This window comes from Xenia sp. Carnegie-2017, unplaced genomic scaffold, assembly GCF_021976095.1.
Source record: "Xenia sp. Carnegie-2017 unplaced genomic scaffold, XeniaSp_v1 HiC_scaffold_16, whole genome shotgun sequence".
Taxonomy (NCBI): domain Eukaryota; kingdom Metazoa; phylum Cnidaria; class Anthozoa; order Malacalcyonacea; family Xeniidae; genus Xenia; species Xenia sp. Carnegie-2017.
In genome coordinates, this window is record NW_025813469.1 from 1981132 (window position 1) to 2003654 (window position 22523).

General features: G+C 36.5%; 5 protein-coding genes across 6 annotated transcripts; 1 reads left to right on the forward strand and 4 right to left on the reverse strand.

Annotated features, from left to right (window-relative positions):
- Window positions 1–46: 46 nt before the first annotated feature.
- LOC124437052 (tubulin beta-4B chain-like) lies at window positions 47–2246 on the reverse strand. Its single transcript, XM_046987066.1, has 6 exons — window positions 2103–2246; window positions 1902–2010; window positions 1714–1824; window positions 1017–1474; window positions 332–826; window positions 47–241 (listed from the first exon to the last, which is right to left on the reverse strand). The coding sequence occupies exons 1-6, from the start codon at window positions 2157–2159 to the stop codon at window positions 134–136; spliced, it is 1338 nt and encodes a 445-aa protein (XP_046843022.1). The 5' UTR covers window positions 2160–2246; the 3' UTR covers window positions 47–133.
- A 160-nt stretch (window positions 2247–2406) lies between these two features.
- Window positions 2407–7699, reverse strand: LOC124437050 (nudC domain-containing protein 1-like). The gene is given in 7 exon segments (XM_046987064.1): window positions 2407–3292; window positions 3295–3478; window positions 5122–5238; window positions 5334–5469; window positions 6155–6431; window positions 6727–7228; window positions 7367–7699. Coding segments are annotated over 7 exon segments (1761 nt in total). The 5' UTR covers window positions 7685–7699; the 3' UTR covers window positions 2407–3065.
- Window positions 7700–8550: 851 nt separating this feature from the next.
- Window positions 8551–15586, reverse strand: LOC124437049 (lysine--tRNA ligase-like). Of its 2 annotated transcripts, XM_046987062.1 has the most exons (17): window positions 15257–15586; window positions 15106–15175; window positions 14835–14897; window positions 14597–14759; window positions 13847–13940; window positions 13695–13771; window positions 13226–13329; window positions 12101–12185; window positions 11755–11795; window positions 11500–11619; window positions 11324–11384; window positions 10925–11209; window positions 10436–10521; window positions 9499–9584; window positions 9305–9431; window positions 9042–9185; window positions 8551–8793 (listed from the first exon to the last, which is right to left on the reverse strand). In XM_046987062.1, exons 1-17 carry the CDS (start codon window positions 15421–15423, stop codon window positions 8719–8721), a joined length of 1848 nt encoding a protein of 615 aa, XP_046843018.1. In that variant the 5' UTR covers window positions 15424–15586; the 3' UTR covers window positions 8551–8718. The 2 variants fall into 2 exon arrangements, with proteins under 2 accessions (XP_046843018.1, XP_046843017.1); XM_046987061.1 differs by lacking the exon at window positions 11755–11795 and having other exon boundaries at window positions 12060–12185.
- Window positions 15587–15636: 50 nt separating this feature from the next.
- On the forward strand, window positions 15637–17278 carry LOC124437055. The gene is made up of 2 exons (XM_046987069.1): window positions 15637–16169; window positions 16350–17278. Exons 1-2 carry the CDS (start codon window positions 15819–15821, stop codon window positions 17166–17168), a joined length of 1170 nt encoding a protein of 389 aa, XP_046843025.1. The 5' UTR covers window positions 15637–15818; the 3' UTR covers window positions 17169–17278.
- Window positions 17163–19918, reverse strand: LOC124437064 (glutathione S-transferase A-like). Its single transcript, XM_046987089.1, has 6 exons — window positions 19629–19918; window positions 19488–19553; window positions 18922–19002; window positions 18584–18658; window positions 18424–18492; window positions 17163–17669 (listed from the first exon to the last, which is right to left on the reverse strand). The coding sequence occupies exons 1-6, from the start codon at window positions 19821–19823 to the stop codon at window positions 17409–17411; spliced, it is 747 nt and encodes a 248-aa protein (XP_046843045.1). The 5' UTR covers window positions 19824–19918; the 3' UTR covers window positions 17163–17408.
- Between the last annotated feature and the right edge of the window lie 2605 nt (window positions 19919–22523).

The window sequence follows — 22523 nt, forward strand, 5'->3', positions numbered from 1 at the left end:
GAAACAAGTAAGGCACATAGCTAGTGCAATAAAAACTTAGACAACATCAGAAATTACAGCATTTATTTAACCATTTAAATAAGCAATCTTTTCAGGAAATATAAATACAACATTCATCGTCTAATATAGATACTCAAGCTTCTTCTTCTTCCTCCTCTTCTTCAAATTCTCCTTCCTCTTCAGCTGTGGCTTCTTGATATTGCTGGTACTCTGACACCAAGTCATTCATGTTGGACTCGGCCTAAAAAACGATCTTAGTAAAAAAATTTCGAGACTCGTGCTGAAGTAAGATGTTTTTCAGTGACAACTTTCTTAAAATCAATTCCATTACCTCTGTGAACTCCATTTCGTCCATGCCTTCTCCAGTGTACCAATGAAGGAAAGCTTTGCGACGGAACATAGCCGTGAATTGTTCACTGATTCTCTTGAACAATTCTTGGATAGCAGTGCTGTTGCCAATAAAGGTGCCTGACATCTTTAAACCTCTTGGTGGAATATCACAGACAGCTGTTTTCACGTTGTTAGGAATCCATTCAACAAAGTATGAGCTGTTCTTGTTCTGGACATTTAACATTTGCTCATCAACTTCCTTCATGGACATTCTGCCTCGGAACATGGCAGCAACAGTTAGGTAGCGTCCATGACGTGGATCACAAGCAGCCATCATGTTCTTTGCATCAAACATCTGTTGAGTGAGTTCGGGGACAGTGAGAGCTCTGTATTGTTGAGAACCACGACTTGTTAGAGGTGCAAAACCAGGCATGAAGAAGTGAAGTCGAGGGAATGGAACCATATTTACAGCTAATTTTCTCAAGTCGGCATTCAACTAAACATATTTTAAAACCAATTAATTAATGTTTTACTTAGAAATAACAGGAAAAAAATTTATTGTAAAAAATTGTCTAGTGTTGAGGACGTCACTCAAATTAAAAATTAATCACTAATGCAGAAGGAGGCAAATTTGAAAGTCTAATTTATGCAAATAAGAAAATTATCTCTTGAGAATAAAAACATACCTGACCAGGAAAACGCAAGCAAGTTGTTATACCGCTCATAGTAGCCGAGACAAGATGATTCAAATCACCATATGTAGGGGTTGTCAATTTAAGTGTACGGAAGCAGATATCATATAAAGCTTCATTATCAATACAAAAAGATTCATCTGTATTTTCAACCAGTTGATGAACAGACAAGGTTGCATTGTACGGTTCAACAACAGTATCTGACACTTTGGGTGAAGGTACCACACTAAATGTTGTCATTATTCTGTCAGGATATTCTTCACGGATTTTTGAGATAAGTAAGGTACCCATACCGGAACCTGTACCACCACCAAGGGAATGTGTAAGTTGAAATCCCTGCAGACAATCACAACCTTCAGATTCCTTTCTGACAACATCTAAGACAGAATCCACGAGCTCAGCTCCTTCTGTGTAATGTCCTTTAGCCCAATTGTTACCTGCACCACTTTGACCTGAAATAAAAGGGAACACCTGATTATGGGAATGTGGCCTTGCCAGTCATAACTCTGTCACCAAAAAAGAAAGATCAAATCAAATTTTGCCTATCAACAAAGTCACAAAGTTATGTACGTAAGATGATTTTGTAGAATTTACAGCCCTGTCATAAGTGACATTTTCATACAATGCATGGCCAAGCTGTCACGTAAGATGCACACACCCCATTCAAATGCAGCTGCCTTTCAACACATACCAAATATAAAATTATCCGGTTTGAAAATTTGCCCAAATGGACCAGATCGAACAGAATCCATGGTCCCCGGCTCCAAATCTACCAAAACGGCTCGAGGTACATACTTCCCTCCTAAAATCCACACAAAAAACGGAAAGTTACTTCATTTAAAGGGAGTTCGGTACAACGCAGCCGTGAAGCGTGTTTACCCGTAGCCTCGTTGTAATAAACATTAATCCTTTCCAGTTGAAGATCGGAATCTCCGTGATAAGTTCCTGTAGGATCGATGCCATGTTCGTCAGAGATGACCTCCCAAAACTAGTAAAATCAGATCATATTTAAAATATATATAGATTATAGTCGAGAGAAATTCAGAAAAATTTCAGTAGCACAAAGACTTTTGATTTTACCTTTGCTCCGATTTGATTGCCGCACTGCCCAGCTTGAAGATGAACAATTTCTCTCATTTTGGTGAAACGAAGGGGAAAATACGTGCAAAAGTTGCGGACGATGCACCGCTAACGAGACTTTGTTCGAAGAATGACGGCGAATCGCAATTCACACACATTTCACAATTGAAATTCGATTAATAATTAAGATTATAATACATATCTAACCAATCATCGTTTGCTTGCATGTCAAATAACGCTGTTTTCTTAAGTGTTGGCATTGTGATGCATACTGAGCTAAATAATACCATTTCCACGCATGGGAATCGTATTATGTTCCTTTTATATTTTAATACAGTAGCAATTTGCTACCGTATCCTATCATTCAAAAGCAAAAACCTATTCTTCCAACTAGAGGATATAAGTATTATAAGCTCAACAAATAATATAATGTTTAGACAAAACATGAATGCGAAAAAAAATTACATATACAGGCTTCGTTAAAAAAATTTTCACATGTGCTTTTCAAGTGCTTGGTAAAGGTCTTGAGGTCTACTGCTGTTCGTGTGATATCCATTGTTTTGTCCTGCCAGCAAAACTTGTGCAGGAACAGTTTGCCATAATAAAATCAAGACTGTCGTACAATGGATGTGTAATACATCACATGCTAAAACTCAGAACATGTTTCAAAACGTGCACAAGACTGAACGTTGAAACAGTCCATCGATCTCGAAGAATTTGGCATTCCTTACAAATACGTCGTTTACTTCATGTAGATAAACGCGCTTCTAAGTTTTGCTCTCTTTTTGCGCGGGAAAATGCTACGGAAACATTCTGAGTCCCAGCATGCAACGGTGATAAACCAATACAAATGACATAAAATTCATTTCGCAAAGAAAGACAAAAAATTCGGACTATTTAAACTGAATGAGCTACAGCGGATACGTGAAAAATTGCTAAACGTACCTGAAAATATCGAATGATTTAGAAAGTAACAGAAAACAGTCTTTCTTTGCCCAAAACAAAGATAACATCATTACATGCCTGCATACCGATGATCCCATCAGATCCCACATCATCCAAGCGCAACAACTTCTGCTTAGCATGTGCAGCATCTTTATCCGAATGCCTGTGGTATGTAAATACAAGATTTTTTGCATCACATATGACCGCATAACGCATGTCTGGTGAACACGAAGTGAACTTTTGCTCCTTTTTGAAGCATGGACAAAGCCAAATGCGTCCAAAGTACCAATGTGATCCCATGTCACCTTACCACGGCCGTCGTTCGATGGTTGCCAGATGAGAGCGTCGACGTCGTGCCTGATACAAAATGCTGGTGCCTGATGTTGTTTCATGGCTTTGGTAAACAACCATTGGTGAGTAGAGAGACTTGTCTAATGGAAATAAATCACAGGTAATTGATAGACACGGACTAATCAATGATAAATAACCATTAAATAGCCATTGGTGAATGGAGAGACTTGTCTAATGGAAATAAATCACAGGTAATTGATAGACACGGACTAATCAATGATAAATAACCACTAAATAGCCATTGATGAATGGAGAGACTTGTCTAATGGAAATAAATCACAGAGAATTGATAGACACGGACTAATCAATGATAAATAACCATTAAATAGCCATTGGTGAATGGAGAGACTTGTCTAATGGAAATAAATCACAGAGAATTGATAGACACGGACTAATCAATGATAAATAACCATTAAATAGCCATTGGTGAATGGAGAGACTTGTCTAATGGAAATAAATCACAGGTAATTGATAGACACGGACTAATCAATGATAAATAACCATTAAATAGCCATTGGTGAGTGGAGAGACTTGTCTAATGGAAATAAATCACAGGTAATTGATAGACACAGACTAATCAATGATAAATAACCATTAAATAGCCATTGGTGAGTGGAGAGACTTGTCTAATGGAAATAAATCACAGGTAATTGATAGACACAGACTAATCAATGATAAATAACCATTAAATAGCCACTGGTGAGTGGAGAGACTTGTCTAATGGAAATAAATCACAGGTAATTGATAGACACAGACTAATCAATGATAAATAACCATTAAATAGCCATTGGTGTAGAGAGACTTGTCTAATGGAAATAAATCACAGGTAATTGATAGACACAGACTAATCAATGATAAATAACCATTAAATAGCCATTGGTGAGTGGAGAGACTTGTCTAATGGAAATAAATCACAGGTAATTGATAGACACAGACTAATCAATGATAAATAACCATTAAATAACCATTGGTGAGTAGAGAGACTTGTCTAATGGAAATAAACCACAGGTAATTGATACTAAAGCCTAGTTCTCGTTCATCGCAAAGCGTCGCTAGTACCGGCGACGTTCATCGCTGATGGTCGGTGATGGCCAGTTCACGAAACGTTCTCATAAATCGGCGTGGAAATATTAGTCAACGCACTTTGATATTAATACCAAAGAAAAAAATTGCTCCTTTTAATCTAAAGTTGATAATTTCTGGGCAAATCCAATTTTTTATCATATAAGTTGTCGCCGAAGTCGCCCAACTCAACAGATTCTTGTTCTAAAAGATTTTTTAAGCAAGTAGCACTCGGATATGATCGGCGATGATCGGCGATGATCGACGATGATCGCAAGAAACAAACGTTTTTGGTTCTTGCGATGGCAGCGCCGATGTTCCGCGATCTCACAAAAAATTCGGGAACACAATTTTTAATGTGTTCTCATTAACCGTAAGCGCTCGCCGACGTCGTAAAAGCTCTATCACCGATGCTTTTGAAATTTCTAAACGATGACAAAAAAGCATCACTTAAAAATGATTACTTAGTTCAAGCTTCCGATTAATCTGTTTTCAATGTTAAGCCTCGTTCTCATTCATAGCAAAACAATTCATTAGCCCGCTATAGTACTTCAATGTACCAGGTTACCCTGTGACAATATTAAATTTCAACTGGTGTTATGTTATAATCAAAACCAGAAATGTAAAATTCAAACACAGTTGCACTTTTGTCCACACTTACTTTTTGAGAAGTCTGTCCGTTGCGCAAATCAATTCTGACCATAAAAGCAGTATCTTCAGTCAAGGAATCACATTCCTCGAGCTCTGATGGATTGCAAAGTGAATCCACTTGTTTGTTCTAAAAGTCAATGTATTGAAAGTGATATTAAGTTGTATTGTGGATAAAAAAAATGTGTCTATTAGTTTATTACACAGCATCATCACCTAACATACCCCAGTCTTATCACTGATCATGTCAGATAACATGGATGCATCACTTCCATTTGCATCATAGATCCCATTGGAATCCCCACTAACAACCTCAGTCCACGGTTCATCTGCATTACTCTTTGCGAGGGTTATTTCCAACCTTAAATGATGATTAAATTGAATTATGAGGCCATATATCACATACAACGTTAGTTTACACATAGTTTTCAACCAATATTAAGATAATCCATCAGAAGCTTTTGCATGAGAAAATTCTATACATACTTGTGTCCTTCATAAGTCCATGTATAAGCTTTTGCATGAGAAAACTCTATACATACTTGTGTCCTTCATAAGTCCATGTATAAGCTTTTGCATGAGAAAACTCTATACATACTTGTGTCCTTCATAAGTCCATGTATAAGCTTTTGCATGAGAAAACTCTATACATACTTGTGTCCTTCATAAGTCCATGTATAAGCTTTTGCATGAGAAAATTCTACACATACTTGTGTCCTTCATAAGTCCATGTATAAGCTTTTGCATGAGAAAACTCTATACATACTTGTGTCCTTCATAAGTCCATGTATAAGCTTTTGCATGAGAAAACTCTATACATACTTGTGTCCTTCATAAGTCCATGTATAAGCTTTTGCATGAGAAAATTCTACACATACTTGTGTCCTTCATAAGTCCATGTATAAGCTTTTGCATGAGAAAATTCTATACATACTTGTGTCCTTCATAAGTCCATGTATAAGCTTTTGCATGAGAAAATTCTATACATACTTGTGTCCTTCATAAGTCCATGTATAAGCTTTTGCATGAGAAAATTCTATACATACTTGTGTCCTTCATAAGTCCATGTACAAGCATCAGCTTCAACATAACCAAACAGCTCTCCTTCAAGTAAACTATCACCATTTTTCACATAAGCTTTGATAAATTTTTTTTTCACATCAAACGTGATGTCATTTTTCTCTACATCTTTCTCCAAAGTAAACAAAATTGTAACACTGTCCTTATCTTGACTCCAAGTGTACTTCATGTTGGTGGTTGATTCTTTCTTGATTTCACTTGGCGAATCTTTTGTCAGATTACTAACCTCTCGATCAATGCAACCTAATATGAATTAGAAAATAACAAATATAACGCATGTTCTGATTGGTCCATACCTATGTTTAAATCAGGCCATCATTTCTCTAGACGAGCTGACCTTCCATTTACCAAATTTTACAGTTTCTTTATAGAATTTATAGCAACGTGGGGGGGTTTAGCTTCAATATTTCCGCTTATGTAATGAAATCTCACAACACTATCCTTATGTTGTTACTTTAAAAACAATAAGTGATCGCTTCTTATAAATCCCTGATATCTTTCTGACAAAATTTACTTATTTCAATAAGACATGTCTCACCTTCCTTTGCATCCGTCATCATACCAAATGGTTTTTCACTGGCAATCAAAATTCCATCATTTCCCATATCAAGAGCAGCATATAGTGGTACGGACTGACTTTGGAACTCCTTCTGCTCTTGAAATATAAACCTTAATGTTCCATTTTCAGCACTGCTTGCATGAAGTATCACCATAGTTAAAATTACATTATGTCTGGGGGCAAAGACCGTGTCATCTGTTGTAACACTTAATAATAAAACACCAAGGCTGTTTGACTCTTCAGGTTTGAAACGGCAATGTAATATTGAAAAAGGCTGGGAAATGCTATGAGTTAGTAAGGTGATCCAAGGATGATCTTGTGTACGGTCTGAGGTTTGAACCACAAAGAGGTTCCCAACACCATCAGATATTACGGCAATACTTTCATTAGGAAACGTGATGCAAGCGTTCAGTTGATGAGATACTTTTTCTTCAGTTATCGGGATTTTGAAAACGGCGCTTATTTTTTGAAGTTTGCCGTCCTAAAACCAAAATACCCAATTTCAGTGGGTTTTCCGATGGTTAACGGTAAGAAGTCTTTACAGGCAAGAATTTACACTTGCCAGAACATTTTAAAGCATCAACAGCAATAGTTTCAAAAAGAAAAAATCATCAGTTACCTGAAAGCAAACTTTTTGCACACTGTAGTTGACGTCTACAAAGTACAAGAAAGTTCTCTTGTTGCTTAGAGTCCATTCATCAATAACTAAATGATTGGTCCAAGCGAATGCTTTGACGTGTAAATGAGAGAAAACGTCGTCTCGTAACGATACAATGTTTACAGCATCTCCAAGTGCTACACTTTCTACATTAGGTGTGTCCGACGACAACTTGTAACCCTCGAATTTTGAATTTAAAAGTTCACGATTTGGTTGAAAATTTTCGAAATTGGCGGCCATTTTCTCCGTGGTGGGACCTGGCATCTGGGACCTGGTCATTACTCACTAGAGTGTGGGTGTGAGGTTTTAAAGCTGACCCGTCTCATTTCATGGGATTTTTCAAATTTCAATTTGTCAGTCAATATTTCTACCTTTGTATCGGCCTTTGTCTACCTTTATGTCTAACTTTGTATCTACTTTTGTGTCTACCTATGTGTCTACATTTGCGTCTAGCTTTGTGTTTACCTTGACGTCTACCTTAATGTCTACTTTTGTATCTACCTTCGCGTCTACATTTTCGTCTACCTTCACGTCTACCATTATGTCTATCTTAATTTAGGAAATTTCCTGGAAAGTGAAAGCCCTACTTGGTTTATCTTGGGGGTTTCTAACTGGAATACCAGTAGAACATTCGGATATTTCGATAATTTCATGGTTGTCTCAATTTCTTTTATTCCAATAAGACGAATTAGTATTGCACCTATCACATTAGAACTCACTATTTAAATTACAAGTAATACGACCTTGCACGTCGTCTCTACTGGTAGTATTACAAAAAATTTCACTATTTTGAGCTTGAAATCATAAAAATCATTGCAAAGTTTTCCCAGCAGCAGCACAAAAACATTTAATTTACACCACCGTTGACAGTGTGAAGCACCGACTAAAATATTTCGACAATCATAGCATTGAAAAGTTAACACCCAACCTCCCTCGGCTTTTGAGTACATTTAAGGGCAAAGTAACCATGGCTTTACTTATAAATATATCATGGGGATAGTACTAGTATATCATGCACAGTACTAGTATATCATGCATAGTACTAGTATATCATGCATAGTACTAGTATATCATGGTACTTCCAGATACATACGGAACTAGGAGAAAAGAAGATTATTACACCACACACGCATAAAATCGTAAAATATTGTCCATCACTTTTCTTTATTAAAAATCATAATACAACAATTAAATTCTTCATTTGGTGAAACTGAGTGGCCTTTCGTAGATGCGCTTTCTTGGGCATGAAATGATGAAATTTCTTGCGAGAATCTTTAGTTAAGAGCAGAGGTTTCACGTGCTCGTTAACTACATCAATGGCTCACTTCGGCGTCATCTTCTTTTGATTTCTTGTCGTCGGGTTTCATAGCCGGAAATAGCAACACCTCCTAATGCACATACAGAATGGAAAGATTATTTAACTGGAACATGAACAATATCATGTATACTTGAATTACACATTGAAATTTACTGATGCAAAATCTTCCATAAACGCTGATGTAGTTAGAGAATGAATTGCAGAATAAAATTGTCCAACGTCACAGTCTTATCCATTTTTTTTGAAGATTGGTAAAAAGAACGAAAGCAGATTAAAACTACATCATTCTATTCGTGGTGATTGTACTTCGATACAAACCTTGATATTATTGGAGTCAGTAAGGAACATACAAAGTCGATCAATTCCCAAACCCCAGCCGGCAGTGGGCGGGAGGCCATATTCCAAAGCTGTACAAAAGTTTTCATCGATCATCTGCGCCTCGTCATCTCCTGCAGCTTTGTCCTATAAAATACCCGTCAATCCCATGATGCCGTTTGCCCAAATTATATCAAATCTTTAATAATAAAGGCGCGGGGGTGGGGTGGGGGAGGGAAAACTACAGCTATATTTTATTAACTTACAGAAGCTTGCTGTTGAAACCTTTCTCGTTGAACGACCGGATCATTTAACTCCGTGTAAGCATTACAAATCTCCTTGGTGCACACAAACAATTCAAATCTTTCTGTCAAACCTTCGGTCGACCGATGCCTACATATAAAAGACTACACTGCATTAGAAAAGATACCTGCTTTCCGAAATGAAAATGTTTTCTCACCATTTTGAAAGTGGACTCATAATGACAGGATGATCGATGATGAATGTTGGACTAATACATTGGCTTTCCAAGAACTCCCCAACAAGCTGAAGATAAATGGTAATGTTGTATGTGTTGTTCAAACAAACGGACACATTACGCGAACGTAAATGAAGTATGTACAGGCAGAAATCAGATTAACGCATCATCACAAGTCATCAGTCCCGAAAGATGGTTTAATACGGTAAATATCATCACATTTCTGCCAGTGAAATAACTGAATCCTTCGAGTTAAAAATTAAAACAAACATGGATTTAACACGGGGTTGGTGGAAGTAAAAAAAACTTTCGAGCTTTCAAAGAAGACAACAGTCAAATTTCAAGGACAATTGACGATGCAAACTTTACTTACATAGGTACTATACTGTAGCCTGTCTAAACTTTTCATGGATCAAAATTTGGGGTAATTACTACATCAAGACAATTTTGTGGTTGTTGAGGATCGGGTTTTCTAGGCTTCCAATTTACATAATTATGAAGAATTGTGACCAGGGATATACCGGGCGGAAAGCGAAGTTTAAATATAAATTTAAAAGCCCAGCAAAGTGCCTTTAAAAGAGCCATTTAGTGCATAAAAAGAAATATTTATTTAAAAGTGTAACGTTTCGTCTTGACTCTCAAGACATCATCAGACAAATATTTATATTTAAATTATGAAGAAGTAGTTTTACTAGTTTAGCAACTCAAAAACCTGTTCACTTGTCTGGACATTGCGGAGTTGATTTAACTTCCATATTGTGAGATTATCAAGCACTTATCAAACACGCTGATCTTGAGTTTCCTTAAGGACTTTTCAAGTGTGCCTTAAAATCGAATTTTTAAGTCGAGGACTTTTCTACGGTTGTAAGCACTCGCACGAACCCTGATTGAAATAAACAACGAAAAGACATAAATATACCTTGTCCAAAAGTCGAGCGACCGTTCTTGGTGCTGGACATTCAACCTCATGTTTCACACAAAGATCATCAAATAACTTTCTTGTCTCTGGCAGGAAAAAAAAAATAAATAAAAAAATTAAAGATGTCCTAAAAAGACCATTTCATTCAAGGCATGTTCATGAAAGAGTTGTAACCAAGGCATGAAACAGATGTTATTATAAAAATATAACACTGTGATTAACTTGGTCTTTATATATTTTATGTTTTCCTCGCCAGATATAGCTTCACTTTTACGGTAGAATAAGAGAGAAACTTGCCCAGGTGGCGAGGTTTAATGTAAAACGTAATACAAGCTTCACAAATGATTTTATAATACCGCGTTCGCAAAATAAAACTAATTTCCAGCCTGAAGGATTTAAATTTATTATCGAGGTGAATTGTTTTCCAACATTACAAATGTCTACTCGAGGAGAATACAAATGATATATTATTGTTTCATTTTTCTTTACCTTCGGTGCCAAATTTTTCCGGCGATGGCAATTGAACTTTCAAAATCTTCTCCAGCTCGGTTATCATTGATACTCTCTTAAAAGGTGGCGTGAAGTCGACTTCGTACGATTCCCCCTTCTCCGTGTCGGTTTGATTAGGATGATAGGTGATCTTGTAGGAACCGGTGATATACTTGACCATACCTGACAACAACATCTCCGTGAGTTCCATAAGATCCTTGTAGTCTGCGTAAGCCATGTAAAATTCACACGTCGTGAACTCTGGATTGTGCGTCAGGTCGATGCCTTGAAAAAATACACACCACTGAAAACACACGAAAATGTGACAGCAAAAGATGGAGTCTTACACAGTGTCTAAAATGCTTACAAACCGCCCCCTCCCCCCACCAAGATACTCACTTTCATTTCTAAATTGTCGACCGATTTCGTAGACTCTATCTAATCCACCAACAATACACATCTACATGGAAAATAAACGTCAAAAAGACAATCAATTTGAGCAAGTATATTTCAACAGAATATTACTATCGTATATTTAATCTGTAAGGGACTAGCCAATATTTTGTAAATTTTACCTTATGATACAACTCTGGAGCAACTCTCATGTATAGATCCATATTTAGATCATTGTGACGAGTGATGAAGGGTTTAGCAGTTGCACCTCCCGCGATCATGTTCATCATTGGAGTCTCGATCTGTCATACACGACGGAGGTATATTTCAACTCTCAAGTTGTACATGATCAAAATTTAAGCAGCATTTATTTTACCTCTAGAAATCCTAATTCGTCTAAAAATTTCCTAACATAATTTATGCAACATTTATTTTACCTCCAGAAATCCTAATTCGTCTAAAAATTTCCTAACATAATTTATGCAGCATTTATTTTACCTCCAGAAATCCTAATGCGTCTAAAAATTTCCTAACATAATTTATGCAGCATTTATTTTACCTCCAGAAATCCTAATGCGTCTAAAAATTTCCTAACATAAGTTATGCAGCATTTATTTTACCTCCAAAAATCCTAATTCGTCTAAAAATTTCCTAACATAATTTATGCAGCATTTATTTTACCTCCAGAAATCCTAATGCGTCTAAAAATTTCCTAACATAATTTATGCAGCATTTATTTTACCTCCAGAAATCCTAATTCGTCTAAAAATTTCCTAACATAATTGATGATCTTCGCCCTCACGATGAATTTATCGCGAACATGTTCGTTCAAAATAAGGTCGAGGTATCTTTGTCTGAATCGAGTTTCCTTAAAGATAAAACATACATCACATTAGTAGCATGCCAAGGCATAAAACATGAATTAGTAGGGATAAAAGGACAGCGAAAAGTTTCAAGAACACTGCCTTTTGACTCTTAATTTGAATCAACCATAAAATATTAAATATATCATCCGAGCATGTGCAGTCAACTAAACCAACTGCCTGAGTTCCTTGTCGCGTCAATGGCGAACTGGATCTACTAATTTTGGCGGTAAATAGCTCGCTTAGTCACAAAGCCTATCGCAGGCGATCTCGGGGTCTGATGGGCGGAAGCTTGCTACGTATTGACATCCCCAAGTAGGATAGCGTGGAGGGGCTGAAATCTCCTATCGAAACGTTAACATGCGGCGTTCTAGTGCCTTACGCTTAAGAAGGTATCGGGAAGCATGGCCCTAAAACGGGATTTTTCAAAATTTGTCTTTCGTTTTAGTTCTTATTTATTAAACTAATAAATAAACTAATAAACTAATACCCAAAGATATTGCAAAATTTCAAGCATCTTTCCTTAAAATTTAAGGCAACCTTAAACATTTTTGATTAATTCCTATCTTTCAAGATTTATGTCTCCCATTTACTGTTTCTTATGTATCATGAGCAAACCTTCAAAAGTTTCATGGCAAACAAGGATTATCTGCTTCACTTGTATCGTTTGACGTTTGAATGGAGTCAACGACTTCAAAGTTTTTACAATGATTACACTTAAAATTACTAGTGATCAGAGGACATTGCAAAATTTCTTCTTTCAGAAATTAGAAGTCAAATGCTAAAAGAACTATGACAAAACAACAAGTTTAACACAAAATCAAACAAATCTCCAAGTTGCATAGGCTTCTAGATAATACTCCAGGTGTTCATGGATTTGTATTGCTCAAAAATTGTTAAATAAAAAACAGGCATTTTGAAACATCCATCATAAAGTTTACAATGTTTGCCATCCCATGAATTCCCCACCCCACCCCCCACTCACAATATTGCAAAGTTTCTATGGAAACTTTGTACTAAAAACACAAACAAGGCAACATCCTACCTTATCTTTCAATCCATAATGTAGATGAGGAAGCATATGTAGACATGGTGATAGTAAGGTAACAGACGAAGGCAAAATGCTTAATTCTCCTTTCTTTGTTTTTCCTAATTCAGAAATTAACATTTCAACAATCAAATACTTAATTTAACATTTCAAAAAAGCATGATAAATTAGGCATAACTTTTCAATCAAAGTTTACAAAATAAGTTTTGTGCAATATGTGATAGTTAAAAGCACACAAGTCAAATGTACCCAAGGCATGAAACAGCCAACAAAACTTGTTAAACTTGAGGCTGGGATTAACTTGGACTGGAGCTAATTTAACCTTACCAGATATAGCACATCCTACATGAAGTAAGCAGGTTACTTGCCCAGGTGGTAAGGTATATTAATGGCAACATATACATATTTTTAAAGCTTTAATTGAATAACTATCATTATATAGCAAAGGAGTATCCTGTAACATCACCTGGTTTCCCTTCAACTCCAATTATATCCCCCCTCCTAATGTTACCATGAACATCCGCAAAGTCCTGTTCAGATACCCTGAAAAACAAAATGTTTCTTTGAGCATTAATCAGGTAAATCCTAATCCTCATTTGAATCTAACAACAATACTACCTTGCATCGGCCATAACTTGTAATTTGGTTCCTTCACCACGAAGATCATAGAAAATCAATTTTGGTCCCTGCAATCGTTTAGCATGAACACGACCTACATTTACAAAGTATCTTTGCTCAATTGCACATACGTGAAAAACAATACTCATTGTAACCAGCTTGTCCCACAAACTTTCCATTTTTAACGAATTCGTCTGTTCTATTTGCTGGGTTTTTTATCTCGGCCTGTTTTTAACATGAATGTCACAATACATGAAACATTCACAATTAAATGAGCCCACAAACACTATGAGTAACTGTGCAAGTACGAGGGGTAAGGACAGGGCCGTAACTTGGGGGTGTTGTGCTTTGGATGTTCGGAGGGTTGCAGAATACTTTCTGCCCGGCGAATATACAAAAAAGGGCATGGTTCAAGAAAAGCTAATGATAAAGGCATGAGCAGCTATTACTAGATTTATATATTTATAATACAAAATAAAAAAAGCATTTAATTGCAATAGAATCCAAGAAATAGCATTAGTGAAATATAGCTTAACCCAATAAATTTGCCCAACAGTGATGTTGAAGGAGCAGAAGTATTGAGTCATTAAAAAAAAATTCGCCAAACCAGTACTTCATAAGCTGTTGAAATCGCCAAACAAAGCTGCATTGTTGGAACAATGGGGGAGGGGAGGGTTGCACCCACTAAACCACCTGTATTTATGATCCTTGCTGAAAAGATAATGTTGACAAATAAAATTTTGTGTTTACCAGCAACTGAAACAATTTCCTCTAGCCATGATCCTTTCTCACAACTATCATAATTCTTAATGAACTCTTCCAAAGAGATCGAAACATGAAACTTGTGTGGATAAGGCTTTGAAGCACTTTGCTTTAGTTTTGCGACCGCATTACTTCGGATTTCAAAATATTTCTAGAAGCAAAATAAGGTATAATAATCATTATAACATGATACTTTCAAGTACTAAACATCCTTGTGATCTCTTACATTTGGATCCAGTGTTTCGTCAAGTTCGTTGCCTTTTTTCTCCTTCAAATGAGCTTCATTTGCCTGGTTGTATAACAGTTAAGAAAGCTTACCATATTAAAAACTTAACAAGTCCTTAATCAAAACATTTTAAGTCCTTTAAGGACTACATATGTTGATAACAGTTTTTACTTTTATTCTGAGATGACCTGAGTTAAGATTATTATGGATTCTGTATCATGTGTGTTTAGCCACTGAAAAATCTTGACGAATAATTTTACCAAAAGATTACTTTTTGCTGAGCAATCTTTTCCTCCTTTTCTTTGTCCTTTTTTTCTTTCTTCATTCGCCTTTTAAGTTCACTGCCAAAATCGACATATAATCAAAGTGAAATTTACATCGGCACTTTAAAACAAAGAAGAAAAGACAAGAAATACACGTACTTTTTGCTGATCTTTCCTTCGCCCTCCGCGGAGTCTGCCATTTTGGAAGAGCAGGAAAAAAGCCTTCGAGGAAGTAAGTCCACGCGGTTTACAGGCAAACTTTGAATGTGCTTTGATAACACAAAAATCTGTGAACTTGTGAAGCAACGCAGAATACGAACGTACATTCAATACAAGCTGCACATGACAGAATCTTCCTGAAGCTCGTTCACTCTACGTTATCATAGCATTTTTTTTAATAAATCACAGGGATTGCATCAGAAATTGGTGAAAAGATGAATCACCATGTGCAGTCTGTGAAGTGAAGCAATTACCGAAAAAAGAAACGGAGGGGTACGTAGATAGCCGACGATTACATTCGGTCGGATTTCGGAAATTATCGTTAGGACGTTTTTTTGTAATTCAGGGGAAACTGTAGAATTAAAGAATGACTACATTGTTTGAAAAATAGTACAATAATACAAAGGTGGAGTGTAGTCTGGAGCTAGTCAACGGTTGAAAAACATTCTCGCAACCATTAAGCGTCTACGAATGCTGTTGACTGTACATAAATCAATTGAAAATGAACTTGATTTACTCGGTGATCGTTCTTTGCGCAACCGGAATGTATTTACCTGAAAGCCCTGCGCCAGTTATGTCAACAAAAAACTCGACGCAAAACATCTTAATCTTGGGGGGTAATGGATTTCTCGGCAGTTCCCTGGTTGCCAAAATTGTACAATTTCACCGGTATAAAGTGACAACCTTAAACCGCGGACGGCAATACTTCGATTCAAAGACGCGTGTCGAGCCAAATGTGCACCAAATTTTGTGCGATCGCAGTGCTATCTACGACTGCGCAGATCTACTGACCTCATCAGAGTATTACGATGCGGTCGTGGATTTTTCATCATACTACATGGAAGATATGCAGGTAATGCTAAATGACTGGGAACAAGGATATCTTTCATTGCATGCACTGAAAAGAGTTTGTGTTTGAAATTTTAAGACGGGGGGAGGGGAGAAAAATTGTGATAAAACGTGAAAATTGTGAATTCAATGTGAAAAAACTTCAGTAGTTATGATCGTCTAATGATGAAAATTTCCCATGCAGGAAATACTGAACGCGTTACGTGGAAGAATCGGTAGATACATCTTCATCAGCTCTGACTCGGTCTATGAAGTTTGCATCAAGACTTCTCATAATGGACCGAGTCGTGAAGAAGATGCAGTAAGACCACGTGACCCTCGAGCTAGACATGATTTGAACATGCGTGATTATTATGGTCATCAAAAACTAGGATGCGAAGAAGTGCTGGAAAATGAACGAAGATATTCGGGGATCAACTTTATCTCTCTTCGTTTGCCTGACGTCATAGGTCCACGTGACACAACCAACCGATTTTGGAACTACCAACTGTGGTTGCTCACGCATCGACTGGACGAGTCGTTAGGACCAGTACATTTGAATCCAAACGAAAATCGACCAATCAGTTTCGTGTATTCAGAAGATATCTCGGAACTCATTATCCAACTTTTTAACTCGGACCTGGATGTATACAATGATGCATACAATGTCGCGTTCCCACCCGTAACTCTCGAAGAATTCCTTAAAATAATGGCTGAATCGTTGGGAATAGATATAAAGTACAAAAGGACAAATGAAGCCAATATCCACTGGTATCCATCGGTGACCCGTGGACCGTTAAACACAACGAAAGTTTTTGATATGCTAAATTGGCAACCATCTTCTATCGAGGTGGCTGTCAGGCATTCTTGTGAGTTTTTCAAGCACGCAATGTCCGTAGAAGAGTTTCAAAGACGTAGAGATGACATTTTAAGACGATATTTACCAAACCGCGAAGCGAGAGACGCGTTTCTGAAGAGGCAAATAGGTCATAAAGAGCTCCAGCAACCCACTACTTCATTATAATGTGAATATTAATTTACTAGAAATATTTGAGTGATCAAGTACATTCTAGTAATACAAGATACCTAATAATTTAAATAAAGAGCGGCAATTTTCAGCCGTCACGAGTTTTAGCCCATGCAGTGCTTTTATAAATCAGCATGACCGCCTAAAATGTACAATTAAAAGTTGTCGCAAAACAAAGTGACAACACAATCCCTTAAAGTCTACGCGAAGCGCCTATCAACCTATAATAAGTAGTTCTTAACCAAAAAATCGAGTGACGTCAAAATCGTTGGCGTCAAATCCTTCACCCAAGATATCTTGCCCATCAACCTCCTTCCAATGTGGCGGCCACGTGATCTGGATGGAATCACGTGACGACAACCTGTTGTAATAGTCGTTCAGCAGTGGAAATGATTTTCCCAGACTGTGATGCATACGTACAAGCATTGCCAGCTGCGGGAAAAAAACTGCGTCCGCCATTGTAAATTCTTTTCCAGTGAGATAGAAATCTCCTTCGTGCTACAGTGGTTAAAGTGATAAAGTCAAGAAGTGAAAATAGTGTTAAAGCTCGACAATGTGATCGTTGTTATAAACCTTGCTGAGATAAGAGCTACGCGCACCATAAGTAGCAACAAGGCAAAAGTGATTCCAATGTTATTTGTAGTTGGGGTATCTCGTTCCACAAAATAGTACTTTGTAATTCTTTATAGCACTATGCACGCTGAACATTTCTGTAGAGTGTATTGACCCCGGAGAAAGATGACTACAGCTCAAAGTAGTTTAAAAAACCCCTGATAAACCGGGGTTAAATAGGTAACTTCATCACAATGTGTACTTTGATGTCCACCCAATTGTATCATAGAGTTTAGTCAACGCTTCTGTTGGGTGATCTCTCAAAGCTATAGTCATTATTCGCCAAGGTAAATACGCTCGTCTCTTATCGCGGAAATATTTAGATTCTGTTTCCGTTCTATGTGCGAATTCTTTACACATTCCTTATAATGACCAGAAGTTTCTATGGTAAAAAGGACTAACACTTATAATAAAGAAGAAAAAATCACGGCCATCTTTTTAATGTTTCCCTCGATCAGAATGTTAAGACGATGCAAGTGATCAGCATTATTATTGACCAGTAAAAGGGTTGGTTATTTGATCGTCTTCTAAAAAGCGATATTTACTGGAAAGATTTAACTGGCATGGCTTTACTCGCCACATGGCTATAATGCGGACAAATTCTTCAAAAAGAGCAAAATCGAAACGATCCACATCGTACCTTTTCAAGGTAGTTTTCCCAATGTCGAAGTTCTTCGATTAATTCTGTCTTGTTTTTCTTCATCACTTCCTTTTGATAAAAACAAGTAATTCTTACACAAACTGAGCAATCAAAAGAGATGTTATGAATATAAAAAAAGTATTTTATACTGAAAATATACTTTATTTTGATCATCAATAGGTGTGTACAGCAAATAATACAAGACTTGTTGCCATTTTCTCTGAAGAGTCAGAGTCTAAAAAAAAACAGTAAGACGATAAGACAGAAGGTCTGTTTGATATGTAAATCTAACCAGAAAATGTTTAAGATATGAATGTCTTTCTTAAACATGATAAACACTTGAAAATGTTGCATTATATATGACGGACATGCTGGAAAATTGTGTTCAGCCGAACACAAAATTGGCGCGAGAACATAATAATTGTACGTCGTTGCATGTTTCTACGAGGAATTGTGGTGTTAGTGCCATTCTCCCTCCCTTCCTCCCTTGCAATGTACCTCGTAAACTCTTTGTAAAGTCAACGCTTTTTCCTTCTGGTTGTCTGGTAGTAACTTTGAGCCCTTGTTAGGAAACATGTCCTAAACAACAAATTGATGAATGTAACATTTGAAATCCCCGATTTGATGCATGTATAGAAGTCAAAAATATGTTCAAAGAAATTACGAAATTGAAATACCACACTCATGAAAAAGAAAGACGAATCGATGTGTTCAACTTTATTATTAAAAAAAAAACACAATAAAACGCGAGCGGTGATTAGTCTATAGATGAGTCTGCATTTGCCTGAGCAAACCGATCAACTTAATCAATCAAAGAGAATTTGCAAGTCAATCATGAATACATGTTGCAGGAAACTTAAAACATTTGTTTGAAATTCATCTGTTTGGCATTATAGTTATTTATAAAACGAAACAAACGATGTTTTTCATGTAAGCACTGGCTTCGATCTCGGTGTGATATGCTATCGAGTTCTTCCAAAGTCCTCCAGTTTACATAAACCTGTGATAAACATCTTTTATTTCTGTGAATGAAGAACCATGGTCTTCGAAGTGTAGCATCATACCTCGAGGTAATGGCAAATTCCCAAAGATTCATTCAATATAGTGTCATCGTGTTTAAAAGCGGGCAACTAAAATAAAATGCAAAGAAAATATTTTTGAAAACGAGGATGACTAACGTTATTGTCGTTTTGCCTATTTTTTACCTGTCCTCTCGGATTGATGTCCAACACGTGTTCGGATTTGTGTTCGCCGTTTAAGAATGACAACTGCCGACTGTCGTATTTACGAAGAGCCTTCTCTTCGAGACAGATCATAACCCGCCAACATGGAACACTTCCCGAGCCCCAAAATAAAGAAAAACTTTGCGACTCGCATGGACTTGAACAGGATTCACCCATCACACGTTGAATATAGAAGCTACACAAACAAGTAGTGCGTTATTGGGACATGTTATTAAGTGTACAACGGTTTGAAATTTGCTCGGTCGCTGATATTTCCATGCTTTTATTCATCATCAAACAACAGAGAATAATTCTTGAATGGAGGATTAAACACGCGAGAACTGTAAGCGTGGGCGTTAAGCTGTATAAGAAGTATAGATAAAAACAGGTAAGAACATTACAAGAAGTTGAAAACCCCACGCCGTGTGGTTGATGATAAGAACTAAGAGTCTATAATACCTACATGTAGAAGATAATTTTATTCTATTTATAAAAAGATATTTTAGGAACATGAATATACGGTCGCTACTGAATCTCTGATTGAAGTTGTGTTTTGTTCTGCGAAAAAAAACTTTTTAAAAACTTTATAGGTAAATATATGAAACGGGAACATCCTAACAGTTACAAAAATTTACTGACGTCTTCCATCACACATTTTCCACGTGCTCAATAGATTATATTAAACATTAAAAATTTCAAAAAAGATTATACGTATAGTTTTGTGGGCATTAAAGATAATGTTGCAACTTGTGTGCTATTTTTATTTGTGAACAAGTTGCATGAAGATAAATTGTCGATATTATTAACAATAGCGTGCCAGATGGTCCAGAGACCGAGTAAAAACACAGGAAGCGAGATATTTACAATAACAGATAGGGAAATTATATTTAGGCTAAAACCTTCAATAAACTTAAAATGCATAGATTTATTTCCAATAGATTTTAATGGAACTGTAAGTTGCACTAGAAATGAAACCTTCAAGGAAAATTCAAGCGGTTATTCATGGATGTACTTCAGTTTAGAAGTTTCTCGTTTACGTACAGGAAGGAAGAGCTTTGCGCATGCGCGACAATGCATTCATATATCCCCCCTCGAACTCATCAATCTTTACAGATCCATGGGTTGCATGAGAGACGAAGGTTAAAGTGTGGACGATGTATCAGCTTTAACAGGCCAAACAATCCTTCTACTTTATGTATACAGTGTATTGACTGCCTTATTCCACGATAAAAACCTATGCACTATATGAAGTATCCGCTTGAATATACGTAATGTAAAACATCTGTTAAAAGGTCAGATTGATGTCGAAATGAAAACACCATCCGCTGTTCTAGTGTTGGCAATGCCCTCGAATGACCTTGTCTATGGTTGTTTAATGTTGCGCATGATCTAACAATAATGAGGAAATAATGAAGGATCTTGACCTTATGTGGTACAATAGACGTAATGTGACGCACGAAAAGCCAGAGATCGTCCAAATGACGAAGTGTTCCTCACAACAGAAGATATTAGCAACGTCCATAGTCTGGGTGGGTAAAATACACAAGAAATTTAGACAGTTAGAATCACTCGTCATTCTTGAATATTTTGACAACACGTGTACGTTGGAACTATGGGTAATAAAGTAAACAGAACTTGCAATTATGCATTGCTACCGGTTTTGGTGTTCGTCTACATTGAAAAATATTTGTTATTTTAAGTGTAACTATGTAATTATATATTTCCCGTATTCAAGAGACAAAGATATGAAATGATAACGAGGACAAACCACGCTCCAATGTCACAGAGTTGTCGTTTGGTAACGAGTTCAGAGTTCTAATTTTTCTAATCAACTACACTAATAAATTCTAAATGCAAACTAATAAATTCTAAATGCGAACTGATAGATTCTCAAAGAAAACTAATAGATTCTAAAACAAAACCATAAACTTATAAATGATAACGACATTTCTAAAATATTACAAATATAGATTAAAAACATACTCCAAAAAGCGTCAAGTTGTAAACTCAAGATTTCAGTTATACTAAAAGCAATATTTCGACTTTGTTTCAAAGTCCTTATGAAGGATTTTCAAACATTTGCAAAATAAAGACATGCGTGCTGTAATATGATCTTTGAATATTAATTTTAAGTTTTGACGTCGGTTCGATCTACCTTACAAGAACTGTCAAATACGATAACCAGCAATACAAGTCACGCGTAAGAAAGTGTGTTAAGCGTAGTCGTTTTAGCGTGAACAATGTCAATGTTTATCATTTTTAAGTGGAATGACAGCTGCAATGTTTGGGTTTTCGTGGGTAATGGTAAAGATCAATTACCTATTAAATAAAACCGCCCCTGTGTTGTAATTTCATCGTTGACGTTAAAAGATGAACGAGTTCAATGATAACACTCAATGCAGGCAGATCTAAAGACGATTCCGGTTCAAAAATAATTTTCTCACTCACACGATTAAAAAACTAATCCACCTTTTACGTCAGTTTAAGCGGTAATGATTTATTGAAATGCGCATGATGACCTTTCCACGTGTTCGACCATCTTTGTGCCCCCACAAGCACGTGATATCTTGGTGTATCAATCATCTTCGATTAACAAAAATATGAGAATATAAAGTAGGTAATAATAAGCATTTATGTTTCAATAGGGGATAGTCCTTGATAGATAAGGATAACCCGAAAAAAGTGACCAAAATTATATTTAGTCGTCATGTCTCTCTAAAACATCTAAACATATCTTCTTCAAATCTTCAACTAATCCCGACTTACATTTTGGGCAAGATCAGAGAAACGATAAGAAAGCGTCTCGTCGTCGAAAAGTTTGTTCAGGAAACTTTAAAATGTAGTAGAAAAAGTCGTGTTTTTCTTATAAATACATTG

What these genes read in the sequence shown, in the direction of transcription:
- LOC124437064 (XM_046987089.1), bottom strand. Translation starts at nt 19,823, where the DNA reads ATGGGTGAATCCTGTTCAAGTCCATGCGAGTCGCAAAGTTTTTCTTTA. An exon ending in GAATTTGCCATTACCTCGAG is followed by an intron (nt 19,003 to 19,487) that starts GTATGATGCTAC and finishes TTTGTTGTTTAG; the next exon opens with GACATGTTTCCTAACAAGGG. An exon ending in CTTTACAAAGAGTTTACGAG is followed by an intron (nt 18,659 to 18,921) that starts GTACATTGCAAG and finishes GTTTTTTTTTAG; the next exon opens with ACTCTGACTCTTCAGAGAAA.
- LOC124437055 (XM_046987069.1), top strand. Translation starts at nt 15,819, where the DNA reads ATGAACTTGATTTACTCGGTGATCGTTCTTTGCGCAACCGGAATGTAT. An exon ending in ACTACATGGAAGATATGCAG is followed by an intron (nt 16,170 to 16,349) that starts GTAATGCTAAAT and finishes TTTCCCATGCAG; the next exon opens with GAAATACTGAACGCGTTACG.
- LOC124437052 (XM_046987066.1), bottom strand. Translation starts at nt 2,159, where the DNA reads ATGAGAGAAATTGTTCATCTTCAAGCTGGGCAGTGCGGCAATCAAATC. An exon ending in GCAATCAAATCGGAGCAAAG is followed by an intron (nt 2,011 to 2,102) that starts GTAAAATCAAAA and finishes TGATTTTACTAG; the next exon opens with TTTTGGGAGGTCATCTCTGA. An exon ending in ACGAAATGGAGTTCACAGAG is followed by an intron (nt 242 to 331) that starts GTAATGGAATTG and finishes ATCGTTTTTTAG; the next exon opens with GCCGAGTCCAACATGAATGA.
- LOC124437049 (XM_046987062.1), bottom strand. Translation starts at nt 15,423, where the DNA reads ATGTACGTTCGTATTCTGCGTTGCTTCACAAGTTCACAGATTTTTGTG. An exon ending in AAAAGATTGCTCAGCAAAAA is followed by an intron (nt 14,898 to 15,105) that starts GTAATCTTTTGG and finishes TTATACAACCAG; the next exon opens with GCAAATGAAGCTCATTTGAA. An exon ending in ACGAAACACTGGATCCAAAT is followed by an intron (nt 14,760 to 14,834) that starts GTAAGAGATCAC and finishes TTTTGCTTCTAG; the next exon opens with AAATATTTTGAAATCCGAAG.